The 23554-nt window shown below is 40.7% G+C and overlaps 2 protein-coding genes across 5 annotated transcripts in view; both read left to right on the plus strand.

Annotated features, from left to right (window-relative positions):
• Positions 1 to 1318: 1318 nt before the first annotated feature.
• On the plus strand, positions 1319 to 13662 carry LOC120571888 (glyceraldehyde-3-phosphate dehydrogenase-like). Its single transcript, XM_039821002.1, has 12 exons — positions 1319 to 1422; positions 1840 to 1887; positions 6651 to 6750; positions 7637 to 7746; positions 7865 to 7955; positions 9054 to 9169; positions 9557 to 9638; positions 9936 to 10087; positions 11282 to 11360; positions 11671 to 11754; positions 12111 to 12208; positions 13256 to 13662. Exons 2-12 carry the CDS (start codon positions 1865 to 1867, stop codon positions 13323 to 13325), a joined length of 1005 nt encoding a protein of 334 aa, XP_039676936.1. The 5' UTR covers positions 1319 to 1422; positions 1840 to 1864; the 3' UTR covers positions 13326 to 13662.
• Positions 13663 to 15517: 1855 nt separating this feature from the next.
• Positions 15518 to 23554, plus strand: part of iffo1a (intermediate filament family orphan 1a) — a 38171-nt gene continuing 30134 nt past the window's right edge. The window contains exons 1-2 of one of the 4 annotated variants that reach the window (XM_039819525.1): positions 15525 to 15659; positions 15949 to 17039. In XM_039819525.1, the coding sequence (XP_039675459.1) occupies positions 16057 to 17039 (983 nt within the window). In that variant the 5' untranslated portion in view covers positions 15525 to 15659; positions 15949 to 16056. Of the gene's footprint in view, positions 17040 to 23554 lie in introns of all 4 variants that reach the window. The other 3 variants (XM_039819527.1, XM_039819526.1, XM_039819523.1) reach the window with 3 other exon arrangements.

Here is a 23554-nt window from a genome sequence, read left to right on the forward strand (position 1 = left end):
ATAAATCAATTTCAGTATTGCCTCAAAACTCCAGTATTTGTTTGGGTTATATAGATAGATAGATAGATAGATAGATAGATAGATAGATAGATAGATAAATAGTGATGGGTGGATGGACACAATAGATAGATAGATAGATAGATAGATAGATAGATAGATAGATAGATAGATAGATAGATAGTGATGGGTGGATGGATACAATAGATAGATAGATAGATAGATAGATAGATAGATAGATAGATAGATAGTGATGGGTGGATGGATACAATAGATAGATAGATAGTGATGGGTGGATAGATACAATAGATAGATAGATAGATAGATAGATAGATAGATAGATAGTGATGGATGGATGGATAGATAGATAGATGGATACAGTAGATAGATGGATACAGTAGATAGATAGATAGATAGATAGATAGATAGATAGATAGATTGATTGATTGATTGATTGATTGATTGATTGATTGATTGATTGATTGATTGATTGATTGATGGGTGGATGGATGGATGGATGGATAGATAGATAGATGGATGGATACAATAGATAGATAGATGGATAGATGGATGGATGGATGGATGGATGGATGGATGGATGGATACAGTAGATAGATATAGATAGATGGATGGATGGATGGATGGATGGATACAGTAGATAGATAGATAGATAGATAGATAGATAGATAGATAGATAGATAGATAGATAGATAGATAGATAAAAAGATCATACCAGACAAAGTGAGGCTGTAGCAACAAAAGTCCTAAGTGTAATACATTAAACATGGTTTATCAAGAGTTAACAGTTTAGTTTGCTTATTAATTAAACGTTTTGTTTGTAAGAGCTATGTTTTATTTATCTTAAGGAATCTTTTCATTTGTATATTAATGAGAAATCTGAAAATCTCCACCTAGCTAACTTAGTCCTGCTTAATCGTTGTCACATAGCAACCACAGACAGTATGTTATCCCATAGACTGTAGGCTATATTAATATTAACAGTCTATGGTTTATCCCATAGATTGTAGGCTATATTAATATTAACAGTCTATGGTTTACCCCCTGGGCTGGAACTACTTTTGTTGGCGGAGGATTAGTATTTCATAGTAATTAGTCCACTGGAATTCACATACTGTCGAAATTATGAAGTCAGAGTGTGTTTGCTTGTTTTTTACCAGAGCTCAAATTGATTCAGCACTTTTGTATCTCCTCTTGTCTCCAGGTTTAACCTTATATACTGTCTATGGGTTTAACAGGCGCAGTTTGACAGGCAGCTGCACGCGACCTTGATTTCTGACGGAGGGGGGGGGGGGCGTGGCCGGCGGCCGGCGGAAGGGATAAATGTCGGTGACACAACAGCTCGTCCCCCGCGCTCTCTTCTCCCCCCTGAGGACAGACCGACCGACCGAGGTACCTGCACAACCGGTAGGCCTCCATTTAAACTACTCCTCTTTTAGTTGGACACTTTGACAAAGTTTGAAAGCTTTTGAATTGTGAGAGTTAGCTAGTTCTGATTTTTATGCTACAAAATGTCAAAAAACTAACTTTTTTTGGGATCCCATTTTATAATTCCTTTTGTTTTGGTCAAACGTTCTTGAAATGTTTAGGTCGCTTAAAAAGTTTGTTCAAATTCCAAATTGCTTGCTTAGGTGCAGTATAGTTCTGCAGTTTTTATGCATTCTTATTCAATTTATTATTATTTTTTTTATTCAAGTATACATTTGAGTATTTTGTTCTCTGGATTCCTTATTGCAGCTACATTTCTTTTGCATGGTGCCCTGTTTTGTATTGTTTTTGGATAAAGTATGTATTAAAAGTGTATTAAATCTGTTCCCTTTCCAGCGAGGACTAGACCATATCAGACACAATGGTGAAGATTGGAATCAACGGGTGAGTTGGTGCTTTTTATTTAGATTTTAGTCAGAAAAAGGCTCATCTTTTACAACCTTTTGTAATCTTTATGGTGCATAACAATCACTGATTCTCTAAAGCTCTCCAAAGGGCAGTAGATTGTATGTGGCATTTGAAAACTTTAAATGGGATGGTGATGGGAAGCAGATCTGTAAGGAGGAGTCACAAGGTGGCATTTATTAACAAAAAATATGATTTGAAACGGGCAAAACACAAAGCTTGGGAGGGATGACAAAAACAACTTACAATAGAAGAAAAGAGAACAACCCCCCCCCCCCCTGCTCCTAATATTACCTTTTCTTGGTGGGAGTATTTAATGTGTGGCAATGATCTTTTAGGCAGCTGCAGGTAAAAAAAAAGTGTCCATCCTCTTCCATGCTTCCTTGTCTAAAGACACGTGACTTGCCATGATATAAGATGTGAGGGGGGGGGACCGTTCAGGAGGAGGATTATTATAGAAAGATCCTCTCCCATTTGTCTCTCCAAGTTGCAGATTCAAAGTAGCCTACATTTCATTTATGATTGATGGAAACCCTGACATTTCCATAAACCGCTCCATACAGTTTTACTGCCACATCTTGCCCAATGAATGGGAGACGTGCTAACATTTTAACTGGCCACACGGGGGTAGAGCATGCCATTTTCGGATATTTTGTAACGTGAATGCTTATTAATCGAGAAAGTAATCCGTGAATTATGAATTAAGGAAAACAATCGTTAGTTGCAGCCCTACGTTACATGCTGAACAACAGTACAGTGTTACAACTTCAAAACCATAAGTGGAAATGATGTATTAAATTAACAAAAGTATATAAAAGTAAAATACAAGGTCTCTCTAAATGAAGACCCTGAACTCCAAATTGCTCCTGATATCTGTGCTTGTGGGGAATAAAATGTCACTTTGGATAAAAGCATCTACCAAATGAATGTAATGCTACATAACATAAAATACATTCATGTTAATTATCTGACAATCCCCTCCACAATATTCCTTAAAAAATAACATTTATTGCCATTTTTATTTGAGACCCTTTCCTTGTCTAAATGCTGTTGGTGATGGGACAGGACTCTGGACAGGACCCGTCTATTCTCTGGTTATTTATAGTCGGTGGTGTTGTGGTGTCACGGTTGGCGTCCCCTCTTCTTCCACACCCTTCAGACCGCTCCAATCCCATCTCTTGTCTGTGTCGCTGCTCTCCTCAGCTGTCACATTCCTTTTCATTCTCCCCTCGTCTATTTTTAACCCTCTAACCTTTCCGCTGAAGTTCAGCTATCATCCGGCCGGCGATTTGTAGAAGCTGCTCAGACTTTGGAGATCACCAGTGAAACCTTTTTCTCCCTCGGTGAAGCAGCTGCTGTCCAGCTGCAGGGAGATTTGGCTCCTTGATTCGGGCCTCGTGCCAACACCAACACTGAGCCTCAGGAACAAAAGATGGGCTCTTGTCCATTTTGGCCCACTGGCTGCTTGGTGGCTTCCCAAAATTAACAGAGTGGAACTCTAGTGTCCACTGACACCGTTCCTTCATGTCTGTTCTTCCTGTAATGGAAGGCAGAAAAGTTTGAGGTTTTAATGACTAAATTGTTTGCATGTTCTCCCAGTAATCGCCTGGTATTTCCTCCCACTGCAAAGACATGCAAGTAAGTTATTAGAAATACTGCTGCTGCTTCAGCTCTTGAGCAAGGCAGAACAGGAATATAAATAGTAAACATGGTTCAAATACAGAGGAATAGTTTCTCTATGGGGATTTAAAGTAGAAATAACTGCAAGAGTGCAAACCTCTCTCTCTAACTGCATGTCAATCACTGTACACATTAATTCTCCCTTGTGGGGGGAGGGGCTTAGGAGAGCATTTTGGGCTTTAGTGGAAAGGGGGGAGGGACTGAGAAGTTGTCGATGTTCACATTTTTTGGCTAAGTCCTGGATCTTCGCTATCCTACCTACAGCACCTTTTTAAATAAGGGTTTTGTTTTATATTTTATCTTTTTTTTTATCTGCAGTAAAGTTTTTTTTCAACTTTTTCCCCTGCAAACTTGGACAGTTGAGCTACGTATACAAGGATCTGCAGACCAGACTACAATCTGCAGCGTTGCTCTCATAGACTGTTTTCCATTTGTGGGCACTCTGCTCAATATTTATTTATTACCTATAGGGCTGGGCGATATTGCCCAAACCTTTTTATCCGGATATAGGTCATTTCATATCTCTATAACAATAAATATCATGATTATGATGATGATGATAGCATTTTTTCTGGTAATTGAATGAATAGTCTATATAAAAAATAACCTCATGGTAAAGCCTATTTTTGTATCCTCCTGTGTGAAAATAATAATAGACTTGACAAAAGTATTGAGCATTTTTTTTCATTTTTATTAAGAACTTTATTGTAAGATGAACATACCGTACAAGGATCTGAACGTGTCGTCCAAATGACGTTAATATTGCTGCAGTTCGGCCACAGTTTATTTATTTATTTTTTTTTTTTCAACATCACTATTGAAACGAATAGAAAAATAAAGTCTACAATAGACTTTTTTTTTTTATCGTTTTTGATGTCCCATCTGCCAGCCGTTATCAGAACTAGACATCACATAGTTTTTCAGAGCGGAGTGCAAGGCGGTTTCACCGTACCTCGTGCGGTTTCCTATATATCAGTTTTTTACTATATGACCGCATCAGTAGAAGTATTAAACAGGGATGAGATTGTTTATGTATCCCATTATGAGGGGTTAGCAGTTGAGACAGCACATCAGTCTTATAATGTGCACATAAAGGCTACCAAAGATTGCATGACCCAACATTTCAAATGGAATTGTAGCAATGACCTTCCACAATCTGTGACAACTCTGTTACCAAAAGACTTCCTGGTGCGCTGTGGCCTTTCTTTAGATAGATGGATGGGGGGTCTTTTGGCGTGCAGAGTGTGTGATTGTCTGGGTGACAGGGCTCAAACTGTCCCATGACACCTTACAGTCAGGATGTAACGTGACTCCTGGAGACATGTTATGTTACATAACAGGACTTGGACAGTGCTGAACATGTGAAGCAGAGTGTACAGTACACCAAACCAAACTGGCTGCACTTTTTTTTTCTTTTCTTTTTTTGAACAAAAGGCGCTAACGTTGCTCAAAGTGTTGACATGTGAAAGCCTCCGACATACATTTTAGATGAAATGTGATGAGCATATATCCAGTTTTTCCCCATCCCAGTTTGCTCAGTGATGTTAAATTGTATGTAGTGGTTGAGTTTTCTACCCGGTTAGTTATTGTGAACAAAAATTGTGATTGGGTCTATATGGTGTTTTTGGTTGTGCTGGCACAATTACTTCTGCCGGGAGTGGAGTTGCAGGCTTGTTCTTAGAATTTCCTAATCAACGAGTCGGCTGACACAATCTTGGCTTTCTCTGAATAAATGCACACATGTTCTGTCTAGTGTTGACTGCGGTTAGTTCCTGCCTGGTTCAGTGTGTAGTTTCACTAAAGCAAAGCCTGCATGACTGCAGCAGCCTCGTCCGTGCTCTGATAAAGGTCAAACCGTATGTTCCTATCAGAGTTACATTATTTCTCTTGTATGGACAAACTGTGCAAACATTCAAATTTCACAAGCGAAACGTTACTTATGTAGCAACTCTGCTCTCTGTACTCTCTGTAAAACGTTTTTTATTATTCATTTATTTACATAAAACTTACGAGCAGGAACAGCGAAAGCTTTGTCAGTCAGACCATTACAAAAAAGCAAACCCAAATTAGCTTTTTGGATCATTGGGTTACCAAAGAGGTGGTTTGAATTCTAACCTAAAGTCAGATGGAGGTTGTGTGTTCAGCCTTCAGCCAACGCATTAATCTTCCTCAGGCTCTCTCAGACAGTGCCATTTATCCCACATCGTTTTAGAAGTAGACCTGAGTGGAGTTTGATGGCTCTCTTGCAGTACATTTCTATTTTCCTGTGGTTGATGTGTGACTATAAGTCAATCTGTGTCTGGGACCTAACTTTGCCTCATGTCTGCTCCTCCACCTCTCTCTTTCTCCAAGTTAAAATAAAGGATGTAGGAGATTTCTACTCCTCACACGTCCTACCCGTGTCTCCTTCTCCCAGTGAAGTGGTTAATATGGGTTTGCTCCGGTTTCAGGCCCCTCGCCGTTTTGACCTGCTGTGACGGCAGCCATATTAGGCGTAAACAGGCTTTCGGCTGCCAGTGCCAGCCATTGTTATCTTCAGTCAAGGTTGGCAGGCCTTGTATGGCGCTGCTGTCTCCTCCGCTGTGACTCACATTTTTGTTTGGCTTTCAGTGCCACCTGCAGGTCAGAGAGGGGGAAACATGGTGTGAGGTGGGTGAAGCAGTCTTGCTCATAAAGCTGCTCTAAAATAAAGTATTTTTTTTTTATTATTCAGTTTGGACAAGTAAAGAGCTTAGAGCAAGAGACCTAAGGAATGTTCAGACTTTACAGGACAGGCCAAGCATCTCTAAAGGGTTTTCTCTTAAGAGAGATGCAAAACTACCTCAAAGGGATACAAAGAGATGCCAAATGACCACAGAGACCCAAAACAACCCCAAAGAAATCGAAAAATGACCAAAAAGAGACACAACATGACTACAAAGGGAACGAAACCCACAAAGACATACAAAGTGTATGGGGGGAAATGTGACATTTTCCCCACCAAACACGCACACTGAAGTCTTCCACAAAGCCAGGGAAAACCCTATCGTTCTCCATGCTGACTGCATCCTTCTGCATTTCAGATTTGGGCGTATCGGCCGTCTGGTGACCCGTGCCGCCGCCGCAGGAGGCAAGGTGGAGGTGGTGGCCATCAACGACCCCTTCATCGATCTGGACTACATGGTGAGAGGACTTCCTGCGCTCCATTTTTTTTCTGTAAACGGTTTTCCATATGGTTCATAATTCCAAAGTCCGTTCTGGGGAAAGGTATATATCTTAGTGAAATATGGGAAAGCCCAATCTTGTAAGCCAAGGTTGAGAGGCGGGCAAGCTTAGTACGGTTAGTCTGCAAAATCATCTTTGGGTTATACGATACAATACAACTTTTATTGTCAGCCAGGGCTGAAATTCTTTTTGCATCTCTGAGTAGCTCATATATATATATATATATATATATATATATATATATATATATATATAATATATATATATATATATATATATATATATATATATATATATATATATATATATATATATATATATATATAAAAAAAAAAAAAAAAAAAAAGAGGACATAGACACCAAAGGACATACATGAAACCTTACCACAAATGACCGAAACACCAAAGTAAAGAAACAAAGCATAAATGTATAACAACCGAAAATGACATGAACCTACACACAGACAAGGTCTTGGAGATTTGTAACCCTAAATATTGCATTTAATGTAGCTGATGTAACAGTAGAAGAGATTGATGTACGAAAGAGTCTGTTGCAATTAAAAGCATGAACTCTAAAGCGTCTGTTTGAAGGCAGAAGCTGATATTCTCTGTGCAAAACATGTGAGGAGTCACAGGGGTTTTAAAGCATTTAGCGGAGGCAGAGAGTGAATATACAGGTTTGGAGTTGTTGATTTGTTGCAGCTACACCATGATTTTTATTTTTGTATTTCTTATTTAATTCTAATAGAGCTTTTAATGTGAGATGCAGGAGTTACTTGTGTTTTTCTGGTTTTTTTTTTTTTTTTTTTTAAATGTTCCTCTCATGCTGTCTTCCCCTCCTGCAGGTCTACATGTTCAAATACGACTCCACTCACGGTGTGTGGAAGCACGGAGAGGTGAAGGCCGAGGGAGGCAAGCTGGTCATCGGCAACATGCACATCATGGTCTTCCACGAGTACGTACGCTTTAAGATTTACATTTTTTGAACAGTTATTTTCGTGCATATTTACCTAGGAGTCTCCTGCACAGTCCAGATGTTGTCTGACCTTTCTCTCACGTGTGATTACATACAGGAGGGACCCCGCCAACATCAAGTGGAGCGACGCTGGCACGGACTATGTTGTTGAGTCCACCGGTGTGTTCACCACTATCGAAAAAGCCTCCGTAAGTTTACCCACTGCTGCCACGCTGATTTCACTGAGAGATGATTATGAAAGGAAAAAAACAACCATCAAACCGAATGTTATTGTTGTCTGGAAAGAAATTGTGTTTTTGATTTTGTGTCTTTTCTTTTAAACTGTAGGTGATTAGGTGACATTTGACCAAGAAAAAGTAGCATACGCTACATGTTCAGTAAAGGGTTTTATAATCTAGATCAGTGGTTCCCAACCTTTTTGGTCTGAAGAACCCCCACAACCCTGTCAGTACCCCCACAACCCTGTCAGAACCCCCACAACCCTGTCAGAACCCCCACAACCCTGTCAGAACCCCCACAACCCTGTCAGAACCCCCACAACCCTGTCAGTACCCCCACAACCCTGTCAGAACCCCCACAACCCTGTCAGAACCCCCACAACCCTGTCAGTACCCCCACAACCCTGTCAGTACCCCCACAACCCTGTCAGAACCCCCACAACCCTGTCAGTACCCCCTCAACCCTGTCAGATGAACTCATGTAACCCTTTAATTCCCAATGTATGTTCCAAATGTATAACTTCATATATTTCTCCATTCCTGTAGCTGCTCTTTTGAACTGTTTAGGCATTACTTTTAGCTAGTTATTTCTACCATTTATGTATTAGTCTTAGTTAAACTTTTGCTGCTAACTAGTTTTCACACACTCTTACATAACTGCAAAATGTAGTGTTCGGGTGTTACAGTTGACTTAATGTTAACATGTAAATATATTCTTCGAATTAAATCATAATTTCAATGTTTTCAAAGTAGTTGAGCTATATTTTACTTTTTGTTCATGTAAGGTGTCCTTTGAGTGTCAAGAAAGGCGCCCATAAATAAAATGTGTGTACGTTATTCTTCAATCTTTCCATGTAACCCCCTGGCAACTGCAGAAGTACCCCCTGGGGTACAAACACAAGTACCCCTGGTTGGGAATCGCTGATCTAGATCACGAAAGGAGCTACAAATGACTATTATATAGAAATGATGATGCATTTCAAAGCTACATAATTTCTGTCTTCATTTAAAATGCATGAATGTTATTATTGATTTCATGACCTTTTCACCTCTCGCGTGCCCCTCTAGGCTCACCTGAACGGCGGCGCTAAGAGGGTGGTGATCTCCGCTCCCAGCGCGGACGCTCCCATGTTCGTCATGGGCGTCAACCAGGAGAAGTACGACAACTCCATGAAGGTTGTCAGGTGAGTCGCCGCTGGCTCTGGATCTGAAGGGAGTCGCGTTTTGGCTATTTCATCGGCAGTTTATGTGGTTTACTAAAACTGTGTTTTACTGTAATTTACTTTGTCTGTTTCAGAGCTCTAGTAGTTTTTTTTTAATGTCAGTTTTAGTTTTTCATGATTTTTTTTAGTTTTGGATGGATTCCTAATCAGACTGTTAGTGTGACGCAGCGTGTCAAGTGTAATTAAACTTGGCAGGGACAAAACGTGAACATCTGGATGGTTTCAAAACATGCTCTGCCAAAAAAAAAAGTCAAACCAAGATCTCTTAAAATACACCTGTGAGTGTCTGTGCACTTCTGATGTAAGTAGTATCGTTTGTAACTTGGAGTCCCTGCCTTGTCTCCATAGCAACGCTTCCTGCACAACCAACTGCCTGGCTCCGATCGCCAAGGTCATAAACGATAACTTTGGCATCGTTGAGGGTCTCATGGTAAAGAACTCAATCATTTCATTGATTTGAAATTACACACTGCAGTAACACTGCTGCACCTGTTATTAAAGAGCATTTAAGGTGTGGGTGGTGGAGGGTGGGTGGGTGGGAGGAAGGGAGGGAGGGATGGAGGGATGGATGGATTGGAGGGATGGATTGGAGGGATGGATTCTGATCTTGTATATTAGTTTATTGCTGGAACAGCTGATTACATACAGTGCCAGTGCCTAATTTACAAGCTTATTCGGCACATGAATCGTGAATCTGTCTTGCGCCCTTTTGCTCCCTCTTTGCCAGAGCACCGTCCACGCCACCACCGCCACACAGAAGACCGTCGATGGCCCCTCTGGTAAGCTGTGGAGGGACGGACGCGGTGCCTCCCAGAACATCATCCCCGCCTCCACTGGAGCTGCCAAGGCCGTGGGCAAGGTCATCCCTGAACTGAACGGGTACGATTTTTAATTTCATTAGGGTTGTGACTTGATAGCTGCCAAACGGTGAAATTGCAGCTCCTGGCCAGTCACGTGATGCCCTTATACCTCCATATTGAAAAAAGCCTATATTAGATCGATTTGGGGCTTTATTTTTATTATTATTATTTTTTTTATCATTTATTTCATTCATTTAAAAACATATGCAACAACAGCATTTAACATGAATGAAAAGGAGCAGAAAGAAGTAAAACTTATGTCTGCCCCTTATCAACACAAAATCATTTACAGTTCCAGGTCATTTGAGCGGTCTCATACAGCCGCCTCGTTTTCTAAGACATCAACACAAAATACATCAATAAATTTGATCTGCTACTCCGCAGTATTATATTTCTGCAACATTGATAATTTAACACAATTCTTAAACACATATAGACTTTGAAGTTTTAATTCTACAATCAAGACCGTTCCACAAACTGACTCCTTTTGATTGTGACACATTTTTCCTTTACAGCCGATTGGAACCTAGGTTTTGTAAAAACCTCAGTACCTTTTAGTTCACATCTACTTTTCCTCTTGGAGAATCTATTTTGCAAATTATTATTTTTTTTTTTATATCTGATCACTCAAATATCTGTTTTAATTGGAGAATCAATTATTTTAACCTCGAACCCTAGTAATGACTATAAAGAGACAGAAAACGACAACAAAAAGAGCTCCTGTGTAGAAGTGGTGGGGTCTGTTGCTTGTCTGTGCCCATGTTGATCAGAGATGCTCGGTCCCTACCAACGGTCTGTCCTAATATCCCCCCTCTGACGAAAATGCATCTATCCTGCCAGAATTTTTAGGTAAAACATTTAATCCTGAGGATGTGAGTCATGTATTTGCGCTACAAGATGACCTCATTAATTAAATGTGGCAGAGTGTTTTCTCCACACACTAGAAATACGTCATACCTGTACAGTATTTACAGGTATGTAGGCAGTTGACTATTTGCAAATATGGCAGGCGTTAGGACAGACGATAGACTTCATATGTGGGACATATTTAAAAGTGTAGTGGTGTCACTTCTAGCTGAGCTTGACCTCTGACCTTCCTGTGGAGGAGAAAATCGAGAAGAGGGGAATAAAACACAATTAAAATCATGTGTATCGAATGTGTTTTTGATGCTTTTTACTTGGTGTCTGACTCTTGGCGGTCTTGTTCTTACAGCAAACTGACCGGCATGGCTTTCCGTGTCCCCACCCCCAACGTCTCCGTCGTTGATCTGACTGTCCGTCTGCAGAAGCCCGTAAGTATCTCCTAATCTTTGAAATGGAAAGGTTTAACCAAGTGGCTGCTTAACTTTGGAACTAATGTACAGGGTTTTATTTTAGACTGTAATTTTTGGTCAAAGGGAAAGAAAATCTTAAGCTCTACCTTCAGCTAAATTTCAACAGATTTGGTATTCATAGCTCCTATTTTGTTATTTAGACTTTGGATGCTACCCGGTTCACACTTTATAATAGAAACCTTAAAATAAAGCTGCCATTTTGAAACCTAACCCTGGGTCTATAGTCTGTGATGTGAATCCTCACTTTTTTGAATGTCTCGTCCTTCAGGCAAAGTATGACGACATCAAGAAAGTGATGAAGGCCGCTGCTGAAGGACCGATGAAGGGAATTCTGGGATACACAGAGGACCAGGTACAGAAAACATGTCTACAAATTCCTAAAAGACAATAATCATGTATAATTGTATACATATAAATGTATATATTTTAAACATAACAGTCTGATTTTTATGGGTGTGTGTATGTGTGTAGAGCCATACATGAGCCACTAGATGGCAGCACATTTTAATAACTTGACAGCTCAAGATTTCCTTCCTTCCTAAATTAGAACTGATAAAGTATCTTTAAACTGTTTTTTAATTATCCATTAAGTAAAATCTGAAGATTATTTGTACTTTGTACCCTGTGTTGCTGCATGGTCTGTTTACGGCACACTGCTACACTACGCTCTGCATGTATAAACCGTTGTGTCCGCCTCTTTCTGCTCAGGTTGTGTCCACGGACTTCAACGGTGACACTCACTCCTCCATCTTTGACGCCGGCGCCGGCATCGCACTGAACGAGAACTTTGTCAAGCTGGTTTCATGGTGAGTTAACAGTGTGCAGCGTAGCAGGATCAGTCATGTCTCTGGACCAGTGGGACTTCAGTGTAATCACTAATCTGATGTATTTTTTTTTTGTTTTGTTTTTATTCAACTGCACTGGTGTTCTGCTGCTCATATTGCCCAACCATGACACATCTGTAAAACTGGTGTTTTAGAGAGTGAATGTACTGTGTTAAACACACTTTTTTTTTTTTTATTTTTTTAAATTAAAGAAGCAGCTATATTTTGCTCACACAATAGATGCCTGATAAAGGTCTATAACCAAAATGTCCCAGCTTCTTTATTAAATTCTGTGCTGACAGTGTGTCCACCATTTTTTTCATTAAATCTAACTTTCCTGTACACCTAAGACGGCATTTTTTTTCATTAGTGACAACAATTTCTCAAAACGCACACTAAATCTTTTTTCCCCCAATATTTTTACATAAAAACCATGCATCCCTCACAGGATGTGTTTTTTTCTATTCATTAATATCCCATACGTCTCTATAACAACCATCTCAGTTCATTGTGTGCAGTGGTGGAAAAGTATTACTTATAGTAAGACTTAAAGTAAAAGTACTAATACCGCACTGTAAAAATACTCTGTTACAAGTAAAAGTCCTGCATTGAAAATGTTAATTATGTAGAAGTATGCAAGTGTCACAAAAATGTACTTAAAAGTAAAGTAAAAGTACTCCATGCTGAAAAATCCTCACATTTTAGAAACTGGAAACATTCAAAACAGTTTAATGGTCTAATAATGTCATCTGGACTTGTAGGCCGTTATATTGTTGGGTAGTTTAATTTATAATCAAACATTGTATTTTATAAGCCATGTGTTTTTGTGTGCAAAAATCTTGTGAAGTAACTAAAGCTGTCAGATTAATGTAGTGGAGTAAAGTACAATATTTCTCTCGAGATGTAGTGGAGTAGAAGTAGAAAGTGGCATGAAAAGAAAAGCCAGAAGTAAAGTACATGTACCTCAAATTTGTAGTACAGTACTTGAGTAAATGTACTTACATTCTACCACTTACTGTGTGTCTGCAGGTACGACAACGAGTTTGGCTACAGTAACCGTGTGTGCGACCTGGTCCAGCACATGTTCTCCAAGGAGTAAAGTCCTGTCGCCATTCATAGTGATAATCATTCCCTCTTCCTTATGCTGGAACTGGATGCCGATGCCGATCCCCTACCACCACCACAACCACCGGGAGCAAACCTCTTCTACAACAAACTGCTGTGTCTAGCTGATAATAATAATAATAATAATAAGTTTATATGATAAAGTCACCTCAGCTCTGTCCAGCAGTGAGGACTGCACATAGCAGTGTTTAGAGATATTTTTCCATCACTGAATTGTATTATACTGAATGGTCTGGTTGCACTAAACATGCACACCGGCTCCTTTTGCACATAATTAACATGATAATAAAGTCCTCAGTTTGTGGAAAGACTTGCCGTTTTCATGATGTAATTTGTACTCTCTGTAATTTAAGTGCATCTATTTTTATTATTTTTAATGTGTTAAGATGAAACTGTCCATAGTGCTCATTCCTTCAGCGCCTACTGTATGCTGCTACCTTAAGCCTTGAAATATAGGTGGAGAGTCTTAACTTGTCACTCTGAAATCTACTTAGTCACCGGTCTGTATTTTGGTGTATTTTTAGACTCCTAAAGCTGTTCTATTGGACCCGCCCAGACAAGTGACATTGAGTTTGGTGCAGAATACGAAATTAATTTCTGGAAGAACATCCAAAATGTAATTAGGCAGTTTAAGTTTAACATTATGAAACTCCGACAGGAAGGCAGGATGAGAGTAAGGAGGATGGCATACAGTTTGTGTAGTTTTCTGGGGAGACATGTCACTCCTGATAATTTTATATAAAACATTTGTCCCTCTTAATTAGGTCTCACAATTGATTGGGACAGTCTCACCCCTCAAACTATGAATGAGACACCACGCTTTGTGCTGTATGCGTCACTTTTCATTTACAAATTTGTTATCAGGGTGAAAATGTCCCCCAAACATTCAGTCATCGGACATGCTGAAACATCAGTTGATGGCAGGCAAAGGTTTTCTATCTGCATCATCCATCATGGACTGTCAGTCTTGCTTAATCTGTCTGTCATACAGAAAAGTTCAGCTTTGTCGTTATACAAGATTGCACAATGAAATGCAGTTGTAGCACCTATGCCATGCTACACAAAAAAAATTTATAAACAGATATTGAAATGTTTAAATTAGAATAGAACACGATAATATAGGCAATAAAGAACAACTTATATATAAGTAGCACTAAAGGAAGAAATAAAAAAGGAAAACTAAATTTTATTTACCAATAAGATATTCATAGGGTAGTGCAAAGTGGGGGAAAAAATGTAATAGTGAAAGCTAAAACTAATGGGCAACTCAATGAAGTTACATATTTCCATAGCACATGTCAAAGTGTATGTTTGTGAGGAATTACACCGTGCTGTATAGATTCTGATATGTTACATTAAGATTCAGATGTTCCAGTTTACTTAAAACGTTTTAATTTGTCACCTGGCTGTCACTGTATAGGTGCATTTAGTCAAAACACTTAATTTAAACAGTGGGCTGTTAAAACATATTTTTCAGCCAGAATCTTATAGCTGCTCTGTTAGACCTGCACAGACAAGTCACTTTGAGTTTGGTGCAGCATATGAAATTAGTTTCTGGGAGAAAAGCCAAAAATAAAATCAGGCTGTAGGCTACACCACACCCAGAGAAGAGGGCGAAATGAGTGAGAGCGTTTTCTGGGTACACAGGGAGATATGATGAACCCCCAAAAGAGTCTGACCCATGGCTGTATCAATAATAAAACCGGTCTGGCCCCTGAAATAACTACCAAGTGTGTTTAGCTACCTGTGATTCGCTATCATTTACAATTTTTTGACAGACAGTCCAGAAACTGTCACTGGCCCGTTCAGTCGTCAGTTGATAGTTAGCATGGTTAGCTTGTTTTGAAAGTCAGCCCAACCGTGATGAACTGTGTAATTAACAAGCTAGCTAAGCGAACGACACTTGTAGTTAGCTAGCTACAGCAAATTAATTCAGGCGCGTGAAACGGTATGTGTTAAAATAAGGTTTATTATGTAGCAATAAAGCTGTAGGTTACTACTGGAGCCTGGTAAACTGGTTGAACTAAAAAGCATTTAAAAAAACGTTCGATTATGTAACGTTAACCTCCATAGTATTGATCCAAGAGGCGGCTTTAGCACAGGTGCACCTCTACTCTGGTCACTACGGTAGCTCAGACTACACACTGCCCGGTGCTCCTTTGTTACCGTCAGTACGGTATCTGAACGCCGCAGTCAGTCACTTATGTTTATCCCTGAGCTGTGCTGCACTGCTGCTCGACACTCTGCCCGGACTCGTTACAGCTCATTATCTAGTGCCAAAGTTAGTGTTCCCTCCTCTGGCTGCCAGGTACGGTGCTTACGTTTTCATTACAGCTGCAGAATATTTTCTTAGCGCTTTATTCTAAGGCTTAGAATAAACATATTATAGTGCGCGTCGGCCCTGTTATCTCTCGACTAGAATTTAGTCCTGCGTAAAAGTCGGTAATCTAATTTTGCTGCAGCGACCAGCAGTGTTTCTGTGAATTTAGAGTCACCTCGTTGTACTTTATATTATCTTTATTTATTAGTATTTACTGTCCATCTCGTATCACCGTAGATTTACTGTAATATTATATTGGGAGTTTGTTATTTTAAAGGTGACCATCGGGTGAAACCAGGAGGAGGACTCAAAAACTAGGCATCTGGACCTGGTTATAGACGGAATTACTTGCTGAGTTGAATATATAGGCTAGAAGTCTGGGTTCATGCCGGATTTCGAGCACTTCAGATTTTCCTATTCGAGCATGAATCCGGTCCTGGGGGAGAGTGGCTTCCTGGTCCCGCAGCAGCCCCACCACCAGATGACGGGCCTGAACGACTTCGCGATCCCGGAGCCTGGCTACTTCCTGGGGGAGCACGGCGGGTTCGGGCCTGATGGGTTGTCCGGGCTGGACCTGGGCGCCCTTCCGCCGTCTGGCCTCGCCTACCTGCACCTGAGCTCCCCCCTGCACCGCGTGCCCCCTGCGGCCACGGCGCTGCGCAACGACCTGGGATCCAACATCAGCGTCCTGAAGACTCTGAACCTGCGCTTCCGCTGCTTTTTGGCCAAAGTGCACGAGCTGGAGCGCAGGAACAAGGTGCTGGAGAAGCAGCTGCAGCAGGCTCTTGAGGATAACTGCGGAGGGGATGGACACCAGAAGCCGCTGACCAAAGAGATGGGGGTCCAGACTGGATTTATTGGGCCTATTCCATCCAGACCGGGCCTCATCCCGCTGCACAACGCAAACAACTCGGCCTACCTGCCCGGGGGGCTCCTCTCTCCAACCCTGAACCCCCCTCCTTTTGACAATAAATACCTGCCGGGGAACAAGCTCAACCCGAGCGCAGTCTCTACGGATTCAAACTCCAACCTCACCGCGCCCCGTTTCTCCATCAGCCCGGCCCTGAGTCCCACCGACCCGTACAGAACCATCACCAACATCAACGAGAAAAACGCCTCTCACACCGGGACGAACAGCAACAACATCCCCCCTCCTCCTCCCCCGCGCTTCCTGCCCGGGGCGATCTGGTCCTTCAACCACCCCCGCCGGTTCGGCACCGGGAGGGAGTCATGCGCCACGGGCCCCGGGGTCTCCTGGACGCAACCGGACGGTGTCGGGGTCCAGATCGACACCATCACCCCTGAGATCAGGGCCCTGTACAACGTGCTGGCCAAGGTGAAGAGAGAAAGAGACGAGTACAAGAGAAGGTAAGGGCTGTTTACCTTACATATCTACCGTGGCTTCTTTAAACTTTTAACGTGGCTGAATAGTTTGGATCGTCAGTTCAAATATGCAGACATTTTGGCATTTAAGTGGATGATTTGTGATGCATAGTGTGCACTGATTCTGTGTTTCCTGCATAGGTTTATTCTTGCCAGGATGAGCAACTTTTTCAGGCAGTAAAGTCCCATGACTGGTCGATTATTAATATCCAAATACTAAGAATAATTGACCAATTTTCATATACATCACAATTTGGCAAAATCACATAGAAAACAATCAAATCACGGTTTGTCAATCAGTTTGCCTTGATATAAAGTGAAACAATCAGTTCGCTTAACATCATTCATTTAAATAAACGAATTTTGTACAACAATAACACAGTGTGATTACATTGTCATAAGATGATGATGCTGAAATATTGGCCAGCTGAGCTCTAGGAAGACCCACCACACATTCAGAAAAAAGAAGAAGAAATCATTTACAAGAATATCACAACAATAACACAAGGAAAATCAAATGTTATCTGATGTCAGGTTTACACAGTATCTTTAATCCTAATACATGTTGTCACTAATATTTAATCAGTTTAACGTGTAAGAGGGAACCGATATCTTGGTTGAGCCCTACAGTAGATGTACCGCGTCTCTGTCAAATCGGTGTGAGGGTTGAGGTTTCCAGATGAAAAGGCAACAAACCAAAGTGTCAGATTACATTACGCGAATCATCGTCACTCTTAATATCATTACGGATGGTCTGTGACACCATAAAGATTATAGAAATGCAGGTTTAAGGCGGTTGTAAATGATTTAAGGCCTCCCAACCCAGCTCCTTCACTGGGAATGATTTACCGCCGGTCAAATGAAGAACTATTGACTTCTATTGGAGGGCAGCATCAAGCAGAGCGTCACTGTCAGGCTAGATATTGATCTTTAAAGTGCCACAGCAGCAAAAGGACGTACAAAAACCTATGCATAGTATGCATATGCATAGTATAAATAAGTGGCCTAAAAGAATATAAACTTAGTTGCCACTTTATTAGGCAGTGGGGTAGGACATCATATCCCAACAATGCACTTTTGTTGTCATTATGTACCTACAGTAAGGTGTGTTTAGTGCCTTACTTATAGTAAGGGCTGGGTATCGCCACTGATTTTCCTGAATCGATTCCAATTCACAGTTTACATTCGATTTGATTCGATTCAATATCGGTACGGCTGGGAACCGAAACGTCGATACTTTTATGGCAACAAAGAAATACTCCGATCCTATGAGTATCGAAAAATGATTTATCTTTCGGGTGCCAAATTTCGGTTTCAAAAGCGTCTGAGCGCGTAAGCGCTAGCCTATCTGTCCTCTCTGCATATTGACAGAGAGCGGAACTCCGACACACACACACACACACACATGCGCAGAGGTGCGGACGCAGTAAACTCGAGCAAACTGCAGTTTTGTTGAAGTCCCAGTGAGTCACGGCGATGCCGATAAAGTGGTTGCAAGTGTGGTTACAGTTTTCAAAACTCCACGCAGACAGCGTTGCTTGCGATATGATATTAATGGCGAGGCGAAAGCGGTCGCAGTGCTGTTGACGTTACACTTCCTCTGAGACAAGCAGGCACAACAGTGGTTTCTGTGCCCTGAAGACTGACTGACAGGCTGAAGTTGTAAGGCACCTTTCAGCAACAAGGCAATTCAATTACATTCCTTTGCAATTAAGTTAGTTCTCCATTAGTTCAATGTTGACAACAGGGCAGTCACCAAGGTTATTGTTAGTCTTTATTGTTTACATTTTAGTTAGTTCAATATTAGCCTGTACACAACGTCATTTGTTTATTTATTTATTATTTATAATATGTTCATGTTGTGGCAAAAAGGTTTCTCTTTTTTTTGTTAATTTTGGCCAAGTTCAGATTGTTACCAATCCTGAGTATCTGAGTGGCGCACCCTTATCCAAAAGCACAACCAGTTTTATTAATGTTACTCTGAGTGAGCAGTATTACCAGAATTTTTTAATTTTGATAACTGTTTTGATTCACAATTAATGATTGATCGTTAAGGAACCGGCATCGAAACTGAGGTATCGAAATTGGCACCGGATCGAAAGATTTTGAACGATGCCCAGCCCTAAATATCGGTTATATAAGTGATATTTCGGTCACAATACCAGTTTTGTTCTCATATGAAAGAGTTTCTGAGAGAATTAATGCTGTAAACTGTACAAGGAACCCTAACCTGGTGCACCATTACAAATATGAATGTTGACCCCAAAGCAGTTACATAGAGACATAAAAAGTGCTTTCTTTAGTGCAGAGGGTGTGTGATGCAGAAACGGTTTACCTAAAGCCATATCGTGCGTTCCATTTACCTCGGAAGCCGAGGAAGCTGGGAATGACGTCACACCCGAGTTGAATGCGTTCCATTTACAAGTCGGATTTTTCATTGTGGGGCTAGCTCTAGCCAGGTTAGCCATTTTTAGCAATACCAGTTGTTAACAACCACATTACGCTGTTTTTGTGCATACAAACAGCGTTACAACATGTCCACATATAGAAGTTGGACAGGACTGTCTGTACGACTGCTAATAACTTTGTTATTACAACTTTCCCAACTATTGATGCATGGAGCAGCCATGTTGAATTACTGGCTACTGTGAGGTTGTCTGGGTTCCGAGCTTGGAAATCCGACGTCAGGGGGCGTGTTTACCAACTTTGACCTCGGGAAAATCCGACTTCCGAGTACAAATGGAACGCACTAATGAAAATGGGCATGGCCCTCGCCAAGATTGAGCCTAACTTTGGAGCGTTATTCATCATGACATGGATTTCTAAGATTGTCTCGTTTCACTCCGGCTTTAAAACAGAGCCTCTTAAAAGATCGATCTCAGGATTGTATTAATCGATACTGTATCATTCAAATGGAAGATCGATTTGAATCGGAAAATCAATTTAAATTTTAACCCAGCCCTGCTTACAGTCCTCATTTTTCATGCTTCAAACCTACCGAATCTTGTGTAATAAATACTCTTATTCTAGTGCAAAATTGCTGATCAGAAGTAACGCTCCACTTTAGTAGTATTCTGTACTATGACAATAAATAAAGGCTTTCTATTCTATGTTGTACATAGTAGATGCTCAGTAATCCGTTTCCAGTGCATATGTACTGTTGAGAGTCGATGTCTCATTTAGCTACCTCACTACCAAGCTTTCGCACCACGTTGTATTTTGCCACTAAAGGTTTTATTTATTTCTCTGAGAAGCTGAAACACGATGATTGAGTAGGGTTGAGGGATTTGGATTCGTCACCCAACAAGGATTTTGCCAATTCACACTTTATGCTGAGGTAACGATCTCGCTTTAATGTCTCTGCATGCATTTGGTCATTGAGTGCAGCGCTGCAAATCGCTGAGCAGGACTGCTTTATGGCAAGTGTTTTCTTTTTTACATTACGGATCATTCATTTGGCAGATGATTTTGTCCAAAGTGACTTACAATAAGTGCACTCAAACAAAAATGCATTTATTTTTGCATCAATGTACATGGACTGTATTTATATAGTGCTTTATATAGACTACTCAAAGCGCTTTTACATAGTACAGGAACCATTCACACACAGTGGCCAAGGCTGCCGTACAAGGAGCCACCTCATGAGATAAACTTCACACACATTTACTCTCTGATGCACAGCATTGAACTGGGGGTTTAGTGTCTTGCCCAAGGACATGGGAGTGCAGGGCCAGGGATTGAACCACCAACCTTCCGACTGGCAGGCAACCACTCTACCACTGAGCCACAGCCGCACCAACGCGAGTTCGGCTACCTTGGTTTTTCTGGTGTTTACGTAATTTACCAGAAAACAGACAGCAGCTAAACTGGATGGTTATATAAATATATGACACTTGTGATTTTTAGGCATTGCGTGCTACAGCTTTAATACATTAACTCACATTGGAATCAATCGACATCTATCGAAATCTGTTGAATTCTTTGTTCTGTTATCTTTCTGTGACCTTTGTCGCTTCTCTTTTTCACTTCTGTTTTATCATCTCACACGATAGGTTTTTAAACCTATCGTGTGAGATCCGGCTTTTAAGAAAAGCGTGTCAAAGAAACGAACACCTCAGGACATATAATTGTTGTTGCAGAGCAGGACGTTGTAAAATAATAAGGCGCCATTTGTTTCTAATTTGCAGTTTGCTTTTGCGCGGAGGAATTAGTCCGTGACGCTTAACCTCCGTTTCGTCTGTGAAGGGTTTTGCTCAGCGTGCAGCTTCTGTTGTTTTGTGTTTTTTCAGCACTGACCTGTTTCACACTCGTACACCGACACACACATTAACACACACACACACACGCGCTCCCGCTGCTGCTGTATGCTCTAAAGCCCTGACCTCGCTACTTTGTGCTTCAGGCTGCTGAGACGGGATGCCACTGCAAGACAAACGTTCAGTCCCATCGATTAGAGAAGCAGCAGGACGTTTTACTGAACGGCAACAACACTCTCTGACCCGCTGTGCTGTTGTGCCCATCGTTTAAATGGCTGCGCACTAAAGCACATGAGTCGTACATGTTTGAAAGCTTTCAAAGTGATCTTGAGATAAACATGGTTCAGATATTTCCTTCCTTAATGTGATTTTTATTGCAGGAAGGAATGATTCACAAGTGTAAAAGAAATGTGCATCAGTTAGTATAGGGAGAAACAGGCAGTTGGATTAACGGAGGGATGAGAATTCATTTTAATGTTTGTCGTTGTTTTTTTAATTTTTCACCTTTAAAAGGCCACACAGCTCAGATATGACAAGGGAGAGAGAGAGAGAAGGGGAAGACACGCAGGAAACCATCACAGGTCAGACTTGAACCCTGAACCCTCTGCGTCGAGGAATAAATCTCTATATATATATATGTGTGCGCCTGCTCTACCAACTGAGCTAACCGGCCACACAGGCCTTTATTTTTAGAGGACAGCTGAAGACATGAAAGGGGAAAGAGAGGGGGAATGACATCAACAACAACATTAAAAACATTTCCTTTTCCGTTTTCCGATACTTTTACAGCGAATTTGAGCTTGAAACATACCTTTTCTAAATGTAGTAAAGTAGCATTGTGTGACTTTTTGGGAAGTAGAAATCATTGCAATTTTTGGACTTAAAAGAAAGATGTGCGTGTGCTTTGCACACTGCTGTAGTTTTCAGGCAAAGTCACCATAGAGTGGCGAAGTGTAAGGTTGGGTTGGGACGTCCAGTTTTCCATAAGTAAAAGTCTTATTCGTTTTTCTTCACACAACGATGTCAGAGCCCTTCAATCCTAGGGTGACATAAAACACTCCTGTTTTGAAATTTTGTTCTTTGATTAAAAGAAAAAAGGTTAGAAGCTCGTGGACATAGAACCTAAGGAGAAAAGTCAACTACAACTCCTATGGTGCGTTTGAGTACGACACACTAGACATGGCCCAGTTACCGGTCTTGAAAACCGCTAACATTTTCATGGCATTTCAAAATAATAGTTTTCAAATAATCATTTTAAAGCTGTAATACCGCAGTACCGTGAAACCGTGATATTTTTGGTGAAGGTTATCATACCGTCAGACTCTCTTACCGGGCCCATACCTGCAACACCCCCGATCAAAGAGCTTTATTCTGTTGCATGCTCTGCAGGCGATGAGATAAAGTTAAAGTTTGCATTTTATAGAAACCTGATCTAAAAGATTTAGCAGTTTAAATCGGTTGCCTGACGGATTCTGAAAGTGAAGCGTTACGAATTTGGCTCTTCTCTTATCTCTCTCTTATCTCAAATGTATCTCACCCATTTAAAATGATTAAACATACATCTATATAATGTTGTTAAATTACCCAGTAGCCTCCTGTGTTTCTGGGCTGTAGCCAGGACTTTAGAAATACTGAGGACATGAGTCCCCCCAGAATACCCCTCACCACCCCCAGACAGTTTAACTCTCCTGTTGTCCTCGGGTTCCAAATTTGACCCGTTTTCAAAACATTTCTATATCAGAAAATGTGGGTTTCTTTCAACCACATTGTCAAAAAAAATAATGTGGATGGTTCTGTAAAATAAATGATCAATTCACTACTTTCATTGCAATTGGGTGTTTTATTCAATTTAATAGCATTTTGAAAAAAAATAATTATGCAAGAACATTAAAAAATGGACAAAATGTCAACAAAAAAAAGTGGGGGAAAAAGAAGAAAAAAACTGTAAAAATAAAAAGCGCAAAAACATCGGAAAAAATTGGAAAAAAGTGAGAAAAAACGCCGGGAAAAGTGAGAAAAAGTGTCGGCCAATTTTACTTTTAAATTTTGACCCAGAAAATAAAAAAGTTGCAGGTCGGCATGAAGACAACACAAGGGTTAAACCAGAAACCAAAACGGCCTTCTCTAAACTCCCAGGAATAGAATTCTGAAGGGGAAATGCTAAAGCCTTCTGTATTTTTTTTTTTACTGCTGGCAAGAGTTAGTCAAATTTAAACATATTGAACCTAAAACATTGGTGTTGAC

This window comes from Perca fluviatilis, chromosome 13, assembly GCF_010015445.1.
Source record: "Perca fluviatilis chromosome 13, GENO_Pfluv_1.0, whole genome shotgun sequence".
NCBI lineage: Eukaryota > Metazoa > Chordata > Actinopteri > Perciformes > Percidae > Perca > Perca fluviatilis.

Bases quoted from the DNA above. Each gene is read 5' to 3' on its own strand.
- LOC120571888 (XM_039821002.1), top strand. From the start codon at position 1,865: ATGGTGAAGATTGGAATCAACGG. The intron at 1,888-6,650 runs GTGAGTTGGTGC...TCTGCATTTCAG, and splicing joins GTGAAGATTGGAATCAACGG to ATTTGGGCGTATCGGCCGTC. The intron at 12,209-13,255 runs GTGAGTTAACAG...GTGTGTCTGCAG, and splicing joins TTTGTCAAGCTGGTTTCATG to GTACGACAACGAGTTTGGCT.